Source organism: Cebidichthys violaceus, unplaced genomic scaffold (genome assembly GCF_023349555.1).
Source record: "Cebidichthys violaceus isolate CVI_PGR_0920_01 unplaced genomic scaffold, fCebVio1.0.p SCAF_7, whole genome shotgun sequence".
NCBI lineage: Eukaryota > Metazoa > Chordata > Actinopteri > Perciformes > Stichaeidae > Cebidichthys > Cebidichthys violaceus.
The window spans coordinates 6,752,870-6,772,841 of record NW_027176927.1 but is presented as its reverse complement, the minus strand read 5'-3'; the positions used below and the strand labels follow the sequence as shown (position 1 = coordinate 6,772,841).

At 44.3% G+C, this 19,972-nt stretch overlaps 1 protein-coding gene across 3 annotated transcripts in view; it reads right to left on the bottom strand.

The window, feature by feature from the left end:
- Nucleotides 1-210: 210 nt before the first annotated feature.
- The window catches only part of shc1 (SHC (Src homology 2 domain containing) transforming protein 1), a 21,616-nt gene continuing 1,854 nt past the window's right edge, over nucleotides 211-19,972 (bottom strand). Inside the window, exons 2-13 of one of the 3 annotated variants that reach the window (XM_068736138.1) lie at nucleotides 9,596-9,787; nucleotides 9,294-9,364; nucleotides 8,647-8,710; nucleotides 7,539-7,658; nucleotides 6,273-6,326; nucleotides 5,869-5,920; nucleotides 4,941-5,067; nucleotides 4,709-4,859; nucleotides 4,332-4,389; nucleotides 4,059-4,175; nucleotides 3,284-3,519; nucleotides 211-3,117 (exon numbers count right to left, since the gene is read on the bottom strand). In XM_068736138.1, coding sequence (XP_068592239.1) covers nucleotides 2,989-3,117; nucleotides 3,284-3,519; nucleotides 4,059-4,175; nucleotides 4,332-4,389; nucleotides 4,709-4,859; nucleotides 4,941-5,067; nucleotides 5,869-5,920; nucleotides 6,273-6,326; nucleotides 7,539-7,658; nucleotides 8,647-8,710; nucleotides 9,294-9,364; nucleotides 9,596-9,787 — 1,371 coding nt within the window. In that variant the 3' untranslated portion in view covers nucleotides 211-2,988. Of the gene's footprint in view, nucleotides 3,118-3,283; nucleotides 3,520-4,058; nucleotides 4,176-4,331; nucleotides 4,390-4,708; nucleotides 4,860-4,940; nucleotides 5,068-5,868; nucleotides 5,921-6,272; nucleotides 6,327-7,538; nucleotides 7,659-8,646; nucleotides 8,711-9,293; nucleotides 9,365-9,595; nucleotides 15,038-19,972 lie in introns of those variants that run through there. The other 2 variants (XM_068736136.1, XM_068736137.1) reach the window with 2 other exon arrangements.

Sequence of the window (19,972 nt, the reverse complement as noted above, 5' to 3'; positions counted from 1 at the left end):
CGTCGCATCCCTCTCTTTGTTCAGGACAGTATGTGACCGGCTATCACACCTTCTAGCAGTGTGTGCTTTGTTGTTTCATTTTCCATCAAAGTTTTTTGGTGTACTTTGATGGAAAAATTAAAAGGATTTTTTTTTTTTTTTTACAAAGCCTTTCCAACAAAGTGATAAACACTCAGTTACTTATATCAAAAAACCAAACTCACAAAGAGAGATGAATGATATACGTATTTATATATGCAATCTATATTTTCAGATACAGGTGTAAACAGAAATGTTTCCCTATAAACAAACAAAATAAAAGTATTAAAACAGAAACATATAAAGTAAAAATCAATATCTGTGCACGCTATTTGAAAGTAACCTTTGGCTTTCACAAATTAAAAAGTACAACAACATCATCAACAACACTATCACCACCACCAACGACAAACAACACATTTTTTCTTTTAAAGGATTTTCATGCAACAAAGGCATCTGTGATGAGCGATGATAGCACAAGAACGGTTCACGGTTCACTAATGATGCAGAGGGGCAAGAGGGTGTGTTTCAGCACACACACACACACACACACACACACACACACACACACACACACACACACACAGTAATGGCAGATCTTAAAGCTCTGGTTTTCCTATCTCGGACCTACAAACACCTGAACAGGCTGAGTGTGAGTACCTGACTGACCCAGATGTCACTCTGGTATGAGTGTTTGTGTGCGTGCATGTTAGACCCTGAACTGGGCTCACATATAATCTGAGGACTAGTTGACAGTAAAAAGATTCCCTCTCAAATTTCAAGAGTTTGGCCTCCATATCTTTGTTCAACTGTCTTTATTAAGAAGAGCTACCTCAGTGCTGTGGTGTCTGTGTTACTTATCAATTACACCGTTAAAGATACAACTATGAGAACAAGGATCCAACACTAAGCTGACCAGTCAAAAGTAGATGTTATTTACAGATGGTCAGGAAATAACCCCACCCCAAAGGTGACATCAAGTATCTGTGACTATAAGCTGTATGCAAGAATGTGCATCAGAGGAGATTGCCATCACTGGATCCGTTTGTGGGTTTATTGGAGTGTCATTTTTGCAGAGTCTTTGTTTAACTGAGAGGCTTGTGTAAAATTCCCCTGTAGTCCACTACATTTGAATTAAGTACATAAGGCGACTGCATTGAAGTGACGAGACTGCATTGAAGAAACAAGGCACAATTAAAAATATATAAAAAAACGACAACATCATCATGAACTGAGGGAGGAAGAAGAGGAAAGGAGAAACAATAGCGTGACCCCCCCCCCCCCCCCCGGATCCTCAAAAGTTTTTGAAAACAGCATCAACAACATTTGGCTTAACATTAGTAATGCTCCCCCAAACCACTTTAAAAAGGTAATTATTCCCTCAAGTGATTAAAAAATAAAGCAACATCACAATACACAAAATTACCTAACTGTTTACAATGACATATTTTGCATCATTTTTTTGCAGAGGGAAATTCATTTCTTAGACTGTTCAACGTTTCTCATTAGCTAACGTTTAAAGGGGCCCCTCTTTAACTACTCTCCTTTGCTTTCAGTCAGAATCCTCTGTAAAGATATAACCCATAGATTGTCAGTGCAAACACATACAAAGGAGTCAAGGAAAAGCAACAGGTCAAAGTGATGCTCTTCGTAATGTAGTTGTTCTTGTGTTTGAGGGTGACATCAATGCACAATTTACTTTAAAAATCTCCATTTTAATGATGTATTCAGGCAGAATCACATAGATTCTTCTCCCTTCTAAAACAGGCTCATTTTCATTTGCTTTCTAAATCTAAATTTGCTCCCAATGCTGTAAGCACACAAGACAGATAACTGCTGATAATTGTCATGGCTTTCTCTGCTGTTAGCAACTGAGTTCATGTTCTTTGGCATGACAGGTGGTGCAGACCGTGTGTGTTGTAAAGGTGTATGTGTAACTGTGTTTACGGAGGGATTAGGGAGATACAGCTGTTTAGATCCTCTTCAACTCAGAATGTCCAACAAGGAATGAGTCCCAAGATAACAGATGGAAATAAAAAGAGAACATGGTCATTGGTATAGCAGTCCCCCAGTTATGCATACCTGCTTTCATCATCACCAAGTATCACTGTAGGTGGTTAAAGTTCAGAGTCCTTAGAAGGGGAGTGGTTGGGGGTAGGGTGGCCCTCCTGATTTGATTGGAAGCATTACTCGTTAATGCATATTTACCATGTTTTTTTGTGTTTTTTTTTCAAAGTCAGGTTTGCTGCTGAAGTGCTCCAGTGACACTTGAGGGGAGAGTTCATGCTCAAGCCTGGGTCTGTCTCTGAAACAAAGAACCGTTACCATCCAGTTTGTGTTTTGCCTAACATGCTCCAGCAACAGTCTGAGGGGGGAAATCATTTCCCTGTATGAAACAACAAATGCTTAAAAGCACTGAAAATCTCATTCGTTGTCCCATTTATGCTCCTTTCTTCACGTTTCAGTTCCACTATTTTTTTTTTACAAGATTCCATGGATTAGTAAAACGTTTTTTTTTTTTTTTTTTCCATTATCGCATGTTAAGATTTTTGTTTTTCCTTAAAAAAAAAAAAATTGCATTTGTTTTCTGCCCGTTCTGAAATTAGCAACGGGCTCCTCCCTGGTTCACAGTAGGCTGTTGAGAAATTGCAGCAGTGCTTCTCCGTTGAGGAGTGATGCGCCTGATAGTTGTTTGGTGTGTAGAAGACTGCAGGTCACAGTTTGGCTTTCAGAAAGGACAGGAATATGTAGCAACAGCAGCAAGTGAGTGATTTTACAAAGAAACTGGTGATTCTTTTTCTTTTTTGGCTTTCTTTGCAATGGTGTGTGCATACAGTATGTATTATGTGTGTGTTAAGGGTAGCGTTGAAGTGTGTGTTATAGCATACAAAGGTGTGTTTGTCTTGTGATGAATTGCTGCAGGAGCGTGTGTATATTTGGTGGACTAAATTCATTGGTGTGTGTGTATTGTCAGGCTCTGCGCTCTACTGGCTGTTGCAGACACACTTCGCTACCAGCTGAGACGATGGGGAGTCTGTTGTCCATGTGGTAACTGATCAGGTGACTCACACTTTCAAACCGATGGTCTTTTGTACGGACCTAAAAGACAAAAGAAAAAAGCATTAAAGGCATGTTTGCATACAAACCTATACAGCTACATGATAGGAAAACACTACTTACAAAATGGCCCCTGACCATTCCTGCCTCTCCATCCCCTTTGTAATTTCTCTTGCCCTTATGATCCCCTCCTCCCTCCCTGACTCACCACTCCTTCTGGGTCGACTAGTAGCAGGTGTTTGGGCTGACCCCCCTGCTGTCCCGTGAGGACGTACTGTCCGGCCGTGGTCCCAGACTCTCGGACCAGAAAGTCTCCGTCGCGGGTCAGCAGCCTCTCTGCTTCCCTGCGACTTAAGCTACCGTGGAACCAGGACTCGCACTGCAGCTGCTGCACCAGAGGGGGCGCTGCTGTCGCAGAGACTCCCAGGGCATCGTCAAATGGTTCTTAAAAAATAAATACACGTACATTTGTAAGATTGCATTTCTCTGTAGAAAACCTCACATGTATGACTATATAGGAAAGATTCTTCTTTCCATTTAGAACCAAAATGACTGGATCTTGTCCAAGCGAACCACATGAATTGACAGTTGCATGCTAAACACCGATAGTGGACTGTGTCTTTAATGCGAAAAGCTTTACGCAGTCAACCAATCTTGTTACATAAAATGGCCCTGTAATGGACAAAGGCATTCTAATTCCCTTATCTTCCTCCAAGACTGACATCTGTGGGCAGCTCTACTCTTCAATTAGCCCGTCTGTACAGTACACACTACTCTGCTCTTCTCCTTAGTCAACAATTAACCCTTACACCCTCCACAAGGTAAAACAATGGCATGTTTGTGTTACTAGTAATTCTGGTCATTTTCATTATAATGCACACATCTTGTCACTGTTCAGAGTGCTGAGACAGCAGTCCATTTCAACTTGATTTCTAAAGCTGGTACTCCCAACCCAACATGGGTGGACTGGCTAAGGCACTTACTCATATCAAAAGCATCTCTGTGAGTATTTCCATTAGCTGCAACTGGGGGGCGGGGTTTGTCCACATTGACATATGAAGGGTCATCAAACAGTTCCCTTCCGCCTTCTTTGGCACCCACTAGAAGAAGAAAGAAAAAAACGGGAAAAAAGACCAGTGACCGTGGCACATTTCCTCATCAGCCATGCACATTAAATGTTATTTTAACAAGACACGACAAGATAAAAACAAAGCAAAAAAGACAGATGCAGACAGACAGGACAGACAGAGACTCACCTGGTAGAGGCGGCAGAGGCTGCTTGTGAATGTCATTCTGGCCTGGCTGTCCATAAGGCTACAAACACAGAGGCATATAAACAAATAATGAGTCACAGCCACATGTGGGCATACTCTTGTATCCATACACAAATAGATTCCAATTAAAAAGGGTTACAAAAGGTTAAATGATGATTTATCTATCACAAACCAAGCAACTGCTGTTGCCTTTTAGTGTCCTAGGCTCAGAGCTAGGCAAGTCTGACACTTTCTGTACAGTTATTAAATTCCTTACAAGTGTATCTTCTCTGAACTGCAGTGGGAGTGGTGCTTGGATGTGTTGAAGTATGCGTATGAGCATCTCATCCCCCCGTTGTGTTTATGTGCAGTTTTCTCACCAGCGTGGCACCTGGGCGGGTCCTCATGTCAATCAGTCCACCAGGGGGAGGCTGTTTTCCAGGGAAATTATTATAGTAAGGGACATCAGGAGGTGGAGCAGCCTCATCATCTTCTTCTTCCTCCCATGCAGAGCCGTCAAACGGAGCCATTCTGAGAGAAATGGGCAGATACAGATTATGGGTGACGAAATACAAACATAAGATCACATTGAGGGACATTTTTCACATTTACCTGTCATGAGGTGTGACCAGTTTGGGGGGGTTCTTTAGGTACTGTTTGAAACGCAGTTCAAAGGCCTGCCCGATGGTGCTGATGACTTCCTGGGCTAAACCCTCTGAACACTCCAGGATATGACACGCTGAAGGAGAGGAGGCATAAACGACTAATAAGGAAGCTGTAGCAACATGTATTTGAATGAAATATGTACTCTGTTTGTCAAACTGTAGGCAAAGCATCAAATTGTGCATGCTTGTGCATTTTCAGTGCCTTGCTTGAGGACACATTGGCAGTAATTTCTTCAAAGAAAGAATCCATGCCATTCACTTCACCTACCAGTTTTCCCTAAAATTAAAGGATTACATAGAAAACATGAGGACATTTTAAAGTGGTGTTGTGTGTTGGTATAACCTTAATGCAGATGAACAAAATATTTTCAATGTATATTTTTTGTTGCTCCTGAGAACAGTGTTTGCATTTGCCATCATTGGATGGAATAATCAAGACCCGTGTTTATATATTTAGCACATAAGCAATAATAAAGCAGACTGTGCCAAACACTTAAAAACAGTTCTGGTACTTGCTATGCCTATTTGCTGGTAAATGTACTGTTATCTTCCTTCACTCTGCTTACTGAGTCTGTAATGTCTCCAGTGGGCTGTGTGCAAAATTCAGAAGGAGAGTAATAAATAAATAGAGCCATATCATCTATTTAATAGGATTCATTTATTAATTATATTTATGTCATAAAAGGACTTATTTGTATTAAATAATTGACAGAAATTGCTGAAAGTGCAATGTCAACATCTGTGTTGCTATCCAATGAGACATAATGAAGAGGGAAAATTTGCAACTCATGTACTGAAGCATCACGTTTTTTTTAAAGTGTCTATTTTGCCAGATGCTGCCTGAGGAAAGGTGTCATTTTGCTGTTTCTTCTCACCTCTCTGGTTGACTGGGTCTTTGGCCACATATGCTACGTACTCAGCTGTATCCTGAGGGAGACAGGGTGAAACAGTCAGGGGAGGAGGGGAAGGGGAAAAATTGATTGGAAGACAAAGTGAAGGGCAGGTTTAGGATAGAAAGGTTGAAAAGAACAAGAAGAAAGAGAAATAAAGCAAAAGCTGCAGTCATAACAGAAGCTAAAAAGCATTCAGCTGAAAGAGAAGAGACAGGAAGTAACAAGATCAAGCTTGGAAGAGAGAGAGACTGCAGACCAGCAAGACAGTAATGGAGTGAGTGGCATTCATAGGAATAGACAATGACAGAAGACAGGAAGGAAGGATATGCAGGCTGAAGAAAGATGGAAAAAGGCCAGAGTGAGTTTGAGCTGAGAGAGTGACTCACTGGGTCTCCTCCAGAGGCGAAGGAGATGGACTGCATGTGATGATTGGCGATTATCTGTGGAGAAAAAGAGAAAAGGAGAGAGAGAGAGAGAGAGAGAGAGAGAGAGAGGAGGAGAGAGAGAGAGGAGAGAGAGACAGAAGGAGAGCACGTGGGTGACATGAAGTATGTGGGAAGTGAGATGAAAGCATGTGGATGGAGACACAAATGTGGAATCATTACTGAGAAAAGTGCTTTTTCCTCTCCATTGAGAGGCATCAACTGCTGCAGAGAGTGGGACAGTGGATGGAACACCTTTTTAACAGTCTGCAATAACCGCCCATGTTGGATCAATAACAACATCAACACTAGCTAATGCGCCGTGCACAATGTGCGGTCCATATCCGTGGCTTTATTTGTCAATGGACATATTTGCATGGTATGTTTCTTTGCGCTACGTGTTAATGAGGGTGCACTGCACTGCTGTACACCATCTCCCAAAACAAATAAACATCTTTCAGCAGCTATTAACTCATAGACGGAGGATCACATCCTGCCCCGCGGAGATGCAGGAGTAGAGACGATGGTTCAGAGTGATTTGTGCTGCATCCAGAATAAATGAGGCAAACAAAGAAGCTCAGAATTTATCTTGGTATCCCCAAAAGGTCACAACACACAATGCACAAAGATAATACCTTAGTTAGGTTAGGTTAGGTTTATTAAGATATGTCAAAGTCCAGTTCATATAATATATAATAATAGTAATTTCTTAATTATTATTATTTTTTTACATAATTTAGGTCCAACCTTCTGTGAAATTTCAGCTAACTAAAATCTCATAATATCATTAATTAGAGTCTGAAAGCAGTAGGAATAATTTACATGCATCTTTTAAAACATATCCTCGGAAATTATCATAAAAATAACTCTGGGCAGGTGGCTAAAATGATAACGAACAATATCAATGCAGTTTACGTACTAAAAGAAGCTTTGAAAAAATTGCCATTCTGAAGTTGACCTTTAAAAAAGTAAGTCTGTATAATCCTTAAATCCACATGAAATCCCTCAGGCAGAGAGATCCTCAGGTTCACTCTGCTTCAGTCAACTGCACAGGCTAAGTGCACTCTGGATACCAAACATACCTCTGGCCACAACAGAGCTCCAACAATCAGATGCATCTTTGACTCACAGTCAAATCTGTGGCGATCAGGGACAAATCTCAGCGACAGAGTTTTCTGAAGAAAGATTTGACCAAAAGCAGCTGTAAGAGTGAGCTGGTTTCAGTCTTACCTGTTTGCAGTCGGCGGCCAGCAGGTTGAGGCTGCTGGTCGAAATGGTGAGGCTGATTGTCATGCCGGCAAACTGCAGGTTACTCTTCCCCAGGATGGATGTCATACAGCGAGAGGAGGGCTGCGAAGGACAGGGATGCAGTCCGTGAGTAAAAAACAAACAAGGTGCACAAACAGAAAACAACTTTAACTTTAACAAGGCGCGGTAGTCCATTGAGTCCTCCCTGCCTGTGCATGAGCCTGGGGGCGTATGTGTGGACAGGCCTGTGTGTGTGTGTGTGTGTGGAAGTGGAAGAACAGCTGCAATTGTGAACGTGATCCTGTCTCCGAGGCCAACTGTGACCAATGGAGAGCAGACAGGACAGCTCACATACTGAAGGCTGGGCCAAGAGCATCGCGCAGACCACGCCAGCACTATCGTGCCAGCCCGTTTATCCCAATCCTGCTCCTGTTCTCATGGCTTTCATCCATATCTTCTCTAGAATATTTGGCGTACGCTGTGAGAAAAACAGCATCAGGGCAGGAAGCCCATGCTCAGCCACATTGACCTCAGTCAAGCTAAACCAGAGGGACTGGACTGGTTTTAGCTATTCTAGTTTACATCCTTTAACTGTGTTTTGTCTGGTGTGCCAGACATTCCTTGGTCAAATCCGACTACGGCAACAGGCCGCTGGATTTAGCCACCTGTTTTATGGACTGTTTGGGTTTTTATAGGAATACTGTACACAGACACATGCAGTCTTAACACACACAGACTGTCGGCTGTGTCTGCTCGTCTGCAATGCTTCTTTGGCCTTACAATGGCTCCTCACAAACTACTACTCCACCTCTCCAGCCTCCCTTGTGACAAGAGGGCGGGAAAAGGGAGACCAGAGAGTGATTGGTAATTACCTGCGAGTAGCCCACTAACCGCAGAAGTGTACAATCATCCTAAATCAAGATGTGTGTGTGTGAGGGAGAGTGTGTGACTGAATAGCCGACTGACCACAGAGTGGACAATCAAGCTAAATCTAGCTCTTATGCAAAGAACCTTTCCCACTGCTGCCCACTTAAGCCATATAAATAAATAATGCCGTGTAAGGGTGTGTGCTAGTGTACATGCTGTGTACCTTTCTCCTGCGCTGGGCTCCTTTGGCTCCGGGCACGGCCTCGCACACCACAGAGATTGCCTCCCTGAAACATCGACAACATGCAAGTGTTGTAATAGCATATCATTAACCCTCACACCTTCCCTGAATCCCAATTATGTGGATTAAATGGGATCTGGCGGCGGGTGATTGAATTTATCGTCCCTAAACTGTGTTTGTCTTTGCCATGGAGACAAACATCACTACGGAAACCAGAAGGAAACCACCAGGATTCCAGAACATTCTAATTTAGGTGCTGGGAGAGCTGCAGGCGTGTATACACACACATATATACACACACACACACACACATACACACACACACACACACACACACACACACACACACACACACACACACACACACACACACACACACACACACACACACACACACACGTATGAACAGACACAGTTAGACACTAACTCAAGGGAGAAACAAGAAAGCAAGTAAAAGAGAGCAGTAGCGGGACAGAAATAAAGGTAAGCAGACAAAAATATATGAGAGGTGAGTGGTGTTCCTCTAAGTCTGAGCACACTTCCACCATCCCGTCCCCACATGAACACAAACACGAGATTAAATGAGAGAAATGGCAAGCCAGCAACGCATGAGCTGTGTGCAATCTCACCTGGTGACCTGAGTTCTGGTGTTGAAGTCCAGCGCCCGCATTGACTGTAGCACCTCCACGCACCCCATGTACTGCAGAGGAAACAGGAAGGCAACACATTAGCATCAGACATTTCCTGCATCATGGTCGTATTGGACAGATGGAACACAACAGAGGAAGAAAGCAAAAGCGGTTCTTTATGCGTTTTTCTTTGTCAATTTCTATGGAGGAGGGTGTATCTATGCAAAGAAACTGTCTGGAAAGAAAATGTGTAACTATAGTATTTTGGTAAGGGGGTTAGTGAGAATGTGCCAATCACTTACGCGTACACTGTAGGAAACACCGGTGGTGCTGACCACACTGTCGGAGTGCAGCCAGCCGCGGGTGGGCTTGTTGACAAAGGAGCCATGGCGTGTCCACTCATCTCCTCCCAGCTGCCCTCCTTCCACGCGGGCCTTCCTGGCCGACGCTTCCGCCCGGGCCTTCCTGGACGCCCCTCCCAGCCGGTTCATGTCCTGCAGAGGAGGTCGAGGAGGGGGAGAAGGAGCGGTTAAAGGGGGAATTGGGTGATGTAGGGGAGGGGAGGAGCTGGAGCTGCTCCGGTCACCCCCGGAGAACTCAACCGGAGCATGAGGCTGCTGCGGCCTGCTCGAGGCCTTGAGTCCTGGGAGGAGAGTGGCAGAGACACCCAGGCGAAGGGACCCCATCCTGGGGAAGAAGGAGCAGAGGGTGGTGGGGCTGTTCTCAGCCGGGCGGGGAGAAGACGGGGGCAAGATAGGAGTGAGAGACGAGGATGAGAGAGAAGAAGGTAAACCAGGGGAGGGAGTGAGCGGGGTGGCAGGACTGGAAGGAGGGAACGATGATGGATTGGAGTTTGTTTCATCAGTTGAGCTCAGCGACTCACTCCGAAAGTGGGTGTACTTGGTTTTTGGGACAAGTTCCATAATGAATCTGCAGTGTCAGTTTTTATATCCGCAGAAGTCCGAAACAGGCTCTAGTGATTCAATCAAAGTCTCTTTGTCTCAGTATTCAAAGTTTCTCTCTAAAAGGACACACAGCCATCTGTCTGTCTCTCTCGGCGTAAGAGCTGCATCCATCTGTCAGGTTGTCTGTCCTCCACTCATTCCCAGGCGACCGAAACCAAACTGCTTTAAAAACAGCTTCATCCACAGTGAAAGCAGAATGACAAAAAGCACCGAGGAAAAGTGGGGTGTCCCAGTTAATGGTAGAAAGTTTTGTTTTTAGTGCACCAGGGCAGGTCATGTTGTCCTCAGTTCACTTTTTAAATCTGCATCAATGTTTATTGTGTTCCCAGGGACTGATGATGAAATGGTGTTAGCTCGCCACAAAGTGTTCATTTTGCCATTGTGTAAAACAATATCTGTGAGTTTTCTTGTCCCCACTTTAACAGTGAGGGCCAGCTATCCAGCTGTCGGCAGCACCATGGAGAATCAACACAAGCGATTGTCTCTCAACGCCCCCCCCGCCCCCGCCATGTGTCTCACTGCACTGAGGGGTGCGCTCTTGTACGTGATGTCTTTACATGCGTGTGAGGAAGTCTAAACCTTCCCTGCCCACAATGCTTCTTAAGATTATCTGTGTGTATGTGTGTGTGTGTGTGTGTGTGTGTGTGTGTGTGCGTGTGTGTGTGTGTGTGTGTTGGCAGGCGCAAACGCGTGCATGTGTGAAGCGGCTCCCCTTTGGCAGCTCTATCCTGCTTGACGCGTGCCCATAAAAATCCTATTAGCAGCCAACGAGGGGATCGCAACGGGGCTGCACGCACAAACACGGCGGCAGCAACACACACACACACACACACACACACACAATGCACAGCTCCAATTGGTCGATCCTACAGCGAGCACCTGCAGAGCTCAATGAAGCCCAGAACTGCTAAAGAAGAGAGAGAGCTTACTGATGTATGGCTAGTATCCAACGCAGCACGCTTTCCTTAACACCTATTTCCTCAAATCTTTTACTCCCTCTCTCTCTTCCTCCAAATGATTTCATGTCCTCTCTGAATGGCTCTCGCCCTCCCCGCGTCTCCTTCTTCCTCGTCTTCTCTCCTCTTCCAGATTACTTCTGGTACTTTCTCTGTACTCTTTCCTCCCTTCTCTCTGTCTCCTCTCTTCTCCTGGAAGCCCTCTCTCTTCCTCCACACGATGTACTCTGCCAATCTCTGTCTCTCCAGCGCCTCCGCCCTCTCCCGCGCCACCACTTCCTCTCTCCTCTTCCAGATGATCTCTCCCTCCCCCTCGCCCCCTCCCTCGTCTGCCCGCCCGTTCTCCAGGCTGTCCTGTTTAACACTCCCCCTTATCGAATGTATTAATGGTGAGCCCTGTCTGCCTCGCTAACGTTAAGGGATGGCTAGAGGCTAGGTATGGTCACCTATATAGACACCAGTAGAAATCAGAAAGAAAAGAAGTTCGTACTTAAGACTGGGCCGTGTTGGGCCCGTTCCTGACAGAAGTTCCTGATATGGCTAAAACAAGTGAGGCTGCCTTGTTTCAAGTGCGTTTCCTAAAACTGGCCACCTCAGTTAAGATGTTTTTTAATTTTTGTATTTCTGGAGCACCATTAGATAGTGATAGGTTGAGTCTGAGATGTTGTCTGGTACAGTGACACACACTGCAGTAGCACGGTGGTGATGTAACACCGGAGAATGTAGGTCATTGGCTGATGACGACTACCGGTGGGCTTGTGATGGTAATGAGACCTGATTTGTCGGTTTTGAACTCCCAACCCAGGGTTCCCTGAACAGTGCTGGATGCTCAGCAGAGCTCATTCACCCAGCTGGAAAGGCTCTATTAAAACTGCACTTTGTTGCTATGCTGATCTCTCTACGCACCTCTCTTCTCACTACTTTATTACTGCGCCAGTTCAGACGACAAGCCCAGATTATAGTCAGTTACCTGAGAGAAGAGTGTTGACACAGCGCCATATTGATATGAACAGGCCAAGTGTTATACTTTGGAACCGCTTCCTTCCTTATCTAAGGCAGTGCTTATCAAGCAGCAGGTTAGCTCTCAGTTCTATTACACACTACTGAACAGACACCACACAACATCTCATGTTCTGCATAGTCCAACCTAGAAGGCAAACAATAGTCCGTGTACAGAAACTCGCAGTGTCCCAAAGTAGCACAAACAAAATAGTTTGACCTCAGTAGGAGGCGAGGCTACACCTACAGTCCTGCAGCAAGCTGGACGGCCGACACACTCGTCTTATTTACAACCTCTGGACCTTTACTTCCTCAAAAGGAGATCCAGGTTTGCACACGTTTACTTTTCCTAGACCACTTACACAGCGTCGTAAAATTTTTTGCACCAGTGTTTCAGTGACGCCAAGCGAGGAGGTTGATTTTTCCGCACACTAATGTTTCAGAACTTAACTGTGTCTGAAGTACAGCAAACCAGCTTGACGTGGGCGCTGGACGCATGGCAAAAGGAACAGTCGCCTACACCAGTCTAGCACCACAGAGGGACTGTCTAGCAATTCTAGCTAGTCGTCCGTCTGGTCTTGGCCAAAAAGCACCATGGAGGATCCAGTCATACTCACACACTGCCAGACAGGCTGGGATGATCTCCAGAAAAGCTGTGAAGAAGTATGGCTGAAAAAGTCACAAAGAGACACCCGGTAATTGGACAATCAAAGAGCAAGCAGAACAGTCTGTCACACCCCGAATAAAAGCAGAAACTAGTCTTGAGAAGGAATTAGCATTTTTTAAAAAGGCATAAGATCCAACAGAAATGGACATTAAAGAGGACAATCCAGGTGTGCTGAAACGCTCTTTGTGAAGAGTTAACCCTCGGCCTGCCCGAGGATGGGTTAGTGCACAGAACACAGTGTAGGTCAGGTGACTACAGAGTAAATGACCCTCTACATGAGGAGAAATCCTCAGTCACCCACACACAGACAGTGAAAGGAACAGAGTCACAAACATAGCACTTCTAATGATCGGTGATTAGGGGCCAAGGGGCCCGAGCAGCTGAACAGAGCGATAGGTACAAGAGAAACCAGTACGATGATCTAATTCATCCAGTCAGTCCTGATAATGCCCCATCAGCATTGAATGATGAAGATGGTAATTGCCGGTGACAAAAGGTGAGATCAGGACAAGCAGGGCTGCGCCGACTCGCACAAGACTACACAGGGTGGGGAGGGGGGAAGACAGGTGACCTGAAACAACCCTGATTCTCGGAGTCTGGCAAGCTCCGCGTAGACAAAGACTGTCTAGTAAAGAGAGAAACAACAACCCTGTGTAAAGAAGAAAGTCTAAAAATGTCCATTAACAAGTCTACCGCCTCTTAATCTACTAAATATATACAGTTAACAAATGGAACAGCACCGGTTTTTAAAAGACAAAGAAGAAAAAAGAACTTTACATCTTGTTCCGTCTGCAGCTGCTGCCCGTTGCTATGGCAACAGACATTAAAAAAGAGATGCCTGCGGAGGATAAACACTGAGAAGTCCTGACAACTGCAGAAATCTTCAGACAAAGAGATAACTGCTTTGTCGAATCACATGACAGCAATTAGTTGCTGCAGCAAAGGCTCCACATTAGAGTTTTTTTTTTTTTTTTAATCAGACAACTGCAGGAAAAACTAAAGACGAGCAGAAAGATTAATTAGGTTTCAGACAACAATCAAAGTTTGACCGGCGTCGCGCCAGCAATAAAACCCAATCAATGTTGACATCCCAAGTCGGCTGCATGCACTGACTCCAGCTAGGAAATGTCAAACTGTACGTCAAAAGTACAATAATCACTTTTCTAACAACAGTATAAACAACAACAACAACATTTACTTCTAAAAGACAACACTGATGTTTAGAAAACTTGCAGAAAAACCTGAATATTCTGTGCAGCAGCTAACAAAGATCATTATTGTTTCACATCCTGCAGAATACGCACATAAAGAATACAAAATCAGAAGTCACAAAGAGAATCTACATTTACAAAAAACAAAAAAAAGTTCTTTAAATTGTTTTATATAAAGTGAGTCTAATCAATTTCCCTAAGACTTTTTTTTATATGAATGGCAAAGCATAAATAGTTCCTGTTGTGGATTAAAAAGCATACAGTTGATGATCCATGGTGGTTCATCTAAAGCTGGGCTCCATATTCACATGAGAACACATTAATGTTTAAACAGCCTCAGACTGTCCGGTCCTCCGTCCTCTCCTTCCTCTTTCCGTCTCTCCGTCCGTCCACTCCCTGAAAAACGTGCTTCTCCTCTGATCCGCTCTTCCGCTCGATCAATTCACACAAAGTCACTGCCGGCAGCTCCTCTCCATCTATCCTCTCCTCCGTTTGGCTGCCTCCTCTTCTCTTTACTTCCCTCCTCTCTCTCTCTCTCTCTCTCTCTCTCTCTCTCTCTCTCTCAGCAGATGGTGAAATGGCAGTGTTGCCAGGGTGGACAATGGCACTCCTTCATTGTGCTCCTCTTCTCCCCTCACGTCTGTCTCTCATTCCCACTTTCACCTCTGTCTGTTTGAGGGACGGGCACGCTGTCTGTCCTCCCCTCCCAGTCTGGGTGGGTGATGCTGCCTCCCAGTTTCTCTCTTACCGTCTCTCTCTCTCTCTCTCTCTCTCTCTCTCTCTCTCTCTCTCTCTCTCTCTCTCTCTCTCTCTCTCTCTCTCTCTCTCTCTCTCTCTCTCTCTCTCTCTCTCTCTCTCTCTCTCTCACACACACACACACACACACACACACACACACACACACACACACACACACACACACACACACACGCGTGCTATTGCCCCCCCCACCTCCTTTTTCTCCCATCCTACCTCCTTCCTGTTTCCTCCCCTTCCCCCCACCTCTCTGCAGCCTCACTCATTTAACAGTGTACATGTGTATGCACACTCCTGCACATTAATGCACACACTCCAAGGGGAGATGGGGATGTGGAAGAAGGGAGGGAGGGTGGGGGTGTTTGTGTGTGCATATGTGTGGAGGGGGAGGGTTGTCCATGTCGGCTACTTATTCATATTTGGTAACCTGAGAAACAGAGTGAAAGAGGGAGAGAAAGAGGGAGGATGGAGACAGACAGAGGAGGAGGGTTCACCCTCCCTCTCAGGGCTGAGCAAAGTGTGACATGAGGTCAGTCTATATAACCTTGATGAAAGTGGACAAATTAAAAAAAAAAAGAATGAAAATAGATTTTCATTCACAGTGTAAACACTCCCTACTGGCTGTTACTACACGACTAGAGCTCTCCAGGGGAAAAGGACAGGTTATTACCAGGTGAGCGCGACAACAACAACAACTGAGTGAATCTGAACTGGCAAACAGAAAGCAGAGATCCCACTGATAGGTCCCGACATTCAAGCGTATCTGATGCGACGGCAGCGCTACGGAGAGAAGAGGAAAACACCCAAAGAGTGACACAGTAACATAGCACAGCAGATAGCAGAGAGTCCTCAAATGACACCCCGACATACAGCCGCTGCAGTACTACGTTTTGACCACTACACCGGCATCATGCAGTCGAGAGGTGTACTCAGGGGTGTTTTAAGGATAAAAATCAGAGAACTGCAGAGAGTGTCATTCGAGGTAATGTCCACCACCGTGCAGCTCACAGGTAGGATAGTGAAGACAACCCCCTCAACCCGGATAGCCTGCACCATGCCTGTAACCAGTGAAGCACACGACACACTGTGGCTTAGGGTTGACAAAAAACATCATGTTTATTTAGGGATTTCATATATTTGGTGTAAAGGATTAAAGTGCTATCCTGAATTTATATTAAAAAAAATACTCACTCAGCTGATGGTTTATTCAGTACATCTTGCTAAAAGTGATGCAGTCTAATGCAACAATCCTGCAAATAATTCTACCTTCCTGAAGGATATTCATTTATTTATTTATTTATATTTACATCCACACGGGTGATCGATTGTACCGTGTGTGACTTCAGTTTTCAGTTTGACATGATTGTAGAATAGCCATATATTTCTTTTAGACTACTTCAGGGAAAACTTTTAAATGTGTAGTAAAAATAGTTTTCTCAACTCATCTACAGGGGTGCAACATTATAATGCATCGTACTGTATGCGCTTGACTACATACTGTGCTTTGTTCACGGTTTTCTGCCGTTGCTGAGAAACCAATCTGAATGGCTCACACAGAGCTCCCCTTCTTCACAAACTACACAATTTAATAAAGTTGAATTAAAATAAACTGGAAACAGAAATTTAGGCAAAGTCTCGAGAAGACTTTATTTCATGATATATTGAAAATGAATTATAAAAACCGTAGTCATTTTCGCAATATCTAGAAAACTAATTTAGAGCGTTTCTGCTGTAATCATGCAGACCTAAATGTGCATGTCATTAAGTTAAACACCAATAATTGGGCCAAATGATTACTTCCAGGAAGGTTCACTTACTTGTATCTATCCTTTAAACCTCTCACGAATCCCTAAATACTATTATAACAACTCATTTACATTTCATGAGAGATTTGACCCTTCTCTTTGATATTACATAGTGGGGAGAAGACACAACTCCTTTGCCACACTGTGCTTTAGATTAACAGGTTGTATCATTTGAATGTCTTACCATATATTCCATTGGCCAACACAGGCTGCCTGTGGGTCTATAACCCTAAAAACACCAAACTGCAAATCAGCATACTGTACACACAAAAAACTGAAGGAGCCAATCACGGCACGCTCCAACGCCGCCCTTGCAGATACTTGACTCCCAGCATGCTTTGCTCCCAGGATCAGCTGTGGAGAAGGGTCACGGGACCTCCTTGGTATAAACGGCCCCGTTAGTTAAGCACACAGAGACACAACGTCAACGTAAGAAAGAGAGAGAGAGAGAGAGAGAGAGAGAGAGATTGAGTGGGAGAAAGTATCAAGAGTGAGAGAAGAGAGGCAATAATCCAGCGAGCGTGTCGAAACACACTCTGTGGAATGAAAGGAATTAACTGAAAGGACCACATGTGTAGGATGTTTGTGTCTCGGCTTGTCCAGCGCAAGTCAGCGAGTGTGCGTTTTTGTTTCTAGTAGATAGAATAACTTTGGAAGCTGCAGCAAGTCAGTAGACGAAACAGTCAGAGACGGACGAGACAGAGCTCTGGATCCAACGCACACGCTGCAGGGCCATGTCTGCTCTTATACTGTGTGTGTGTGTGTGTGTGTGTGTGTGTGTGTGTGTGTGTGTGTGTGTGTGTGTGTGTGTGTGTGTGATCTGATTTAACCCGCCTCACTCACCCCCTTAGGTACACTAGGCTAAAAAATTTGTAAACGGGCCTAGTAGTCACTGACCTTTTCCCTTCTGGACTCCTGCCAGCCTGAGACGCTGTCCAACATCAGTTCACATTATGGAGACAAGAAAGACAATAATGATGACGATGAGCACAGAGGGAGAGACGGGGGGGGGGCGTGTAACTGACAAGAGAGAGCCTCTCTGATTGGAAAAGATGTGCAAACACACACACGTACATACAGACAGAAAAATGGCAATCACATTTTGAAGAATTAGGGGTGAGGGTGAGCATTAGATTAGACAGGCATTCAGCGGGAGGCCTTACTGCTGGTTTCATAGCTCACCACGCACACAGCAAACATGTGAGCTAGCTATTTTGGGTCGTGCCAACCCCCTCTCCTCCACCGCCGCTAACCACACTCCCACATCTCTATCTCCTTCCATCATTCCCTTCCTGCTGCCACTCTCGGCCTCCCTCAACTTACAACTCCCCCTTTTGCCACAGTTTATTTGTCATAAACCGTGTCGTTTCTCCACGAAAGTTCCCAGACAAACACAAACACTTGTCTGAATGCCAAATGTGTCAATAACATTGAGTACTGAAACCGTAAAGTGCCAAAAGTTGGAATGGAATGCTTCATCGGGTCTTGTTATAATGTTGCCAATTTTATCCTAAAGTTTCTCTTTTTGTGTGGCTGCTTGTGCTAAAACATTACAATGTGTTGTGTTTACATTACAGTTATTTATCAGACGCTTTTATCCAAAGCGACTTACAATTCAGTATCTAGTATCTATCTACACACCGTAGACACAGCTACGGGAGCATTTTTGGGGTTAAGTGTCTTGCTCAAGGACACTTTGACCTGAGACTAGCGGAGCAGGAGCCGGGAACAAACCGCCGACCCTCTGATTGAAAGGCGGCCCTGCTCTCCACTTAGCCACAGTCATCCCTTAGTTTAGGAAGTTTGGCCTGATTTGTAAACAACAAAAAAATGAGGGTTGGAATTAATGTTGCCCAAAGCAAGATATAAAAAAAAAATACAGGTTTGGTATAGACACAAAAACTCTAGTATATTTATATTTTACATCACATTTATACATGTGGCAGACATTTTTGTCTGAAGCGAAGTACAACTGAGGTGCAATACAAGCCACAGTGGATCAAAGAGATGCCTCAACACTTGGTTCCATCTTCCACCTGGCCGGTATTGTGTTGGCAACAGTATCAAAACACGTCAACCAGACCCGGTGTGATGGTTCTTCCACATTAACTACTAACCAGGCTTTCCTTTACCAGGTGGAGGTGAATATTATCATAAATCAAAGCTAGAAAGCGAGAAAAAAGTCCCATGTCTGCAAACATAAAGTAATTAAACAGTAGATTCTGTTGTTTTTCCTATCGTACATACTGCCTACACCATTTAGATTGTGTTATCTAATTCAAATACATCTTGCAGTATCCCAGCTTTCTAACTATTTTAGCAAAATACATTTCCAAGTCCCTGTTTTTTCAGCTGCTCAAATAACAGTTGGTTTTAAATCGCTGCTTTGTCTTATAGTACATGTTATCTACAATATTTAAATAAAGTGCTCTCAGTATTTGCAGAGCAGTAAAATAATTCAGCGATCATAATCTTATTGGTGATGTATTATGCTCTGAAATTAGTATAGGGAACAATCTAAAGCATAAAACAGATTACATCTTGACCGGAGACAGACAAAGAAATCAGAAACCAGTCGGCTCCAGACCTGATATTGGTCTAACCCTAAAGTGACCTTTCTTGGCAGAGGTACAACTTCAGTCTCACACCCAACACATTACCAAAGGCTAGACAGAGGTGGAGGAGCCCTGATCTGGATCTACATCACACTACAATACTTATAAACTGTGTGCATCAAAGTTAATCATAAACCAATCAAAGCCAGCCAATCCAAAAAATACCCTCAACTGTCATGACAGTGTGACTTAAGGTCTGCTTTTTTGTGTGTGTGAATTACAACCAATCTACACTCACTTCTCATTTTCTAACATTGCACAGGACAGGATTGGTTGAGGTTTACATGTTGTACGGAGTGCTGAGCATGGTGCACTCCACCGAGCAGTGCAGGAGGAAACACAGCTGAGGCTCAGTCCCATTGTGTCGAGGTAGAGACGGACAACCACATGCTACGACCTCAAAAACAAACTCCTACAGCTTGTTTCCAGAACACACACACACACACACACACACACACACACACACACATCCTGTCAACAGCCTCGACATGTTTACTGCAGCTTAATACTCGCCACTGTGTTTTTTTTTAATCAATAACCAAGTATCACAAGACTAATTCAAGGCTAATATCAGTGCTGACATTAACCTCTTACAAAAAAAATGACTATGTGTGTCTGAGGGTGAGTGTATGGCTATGTGCCAAAGCACGCACGCACGCACACACACACACACACACACACACACACACACACCTGTCAAAGTGA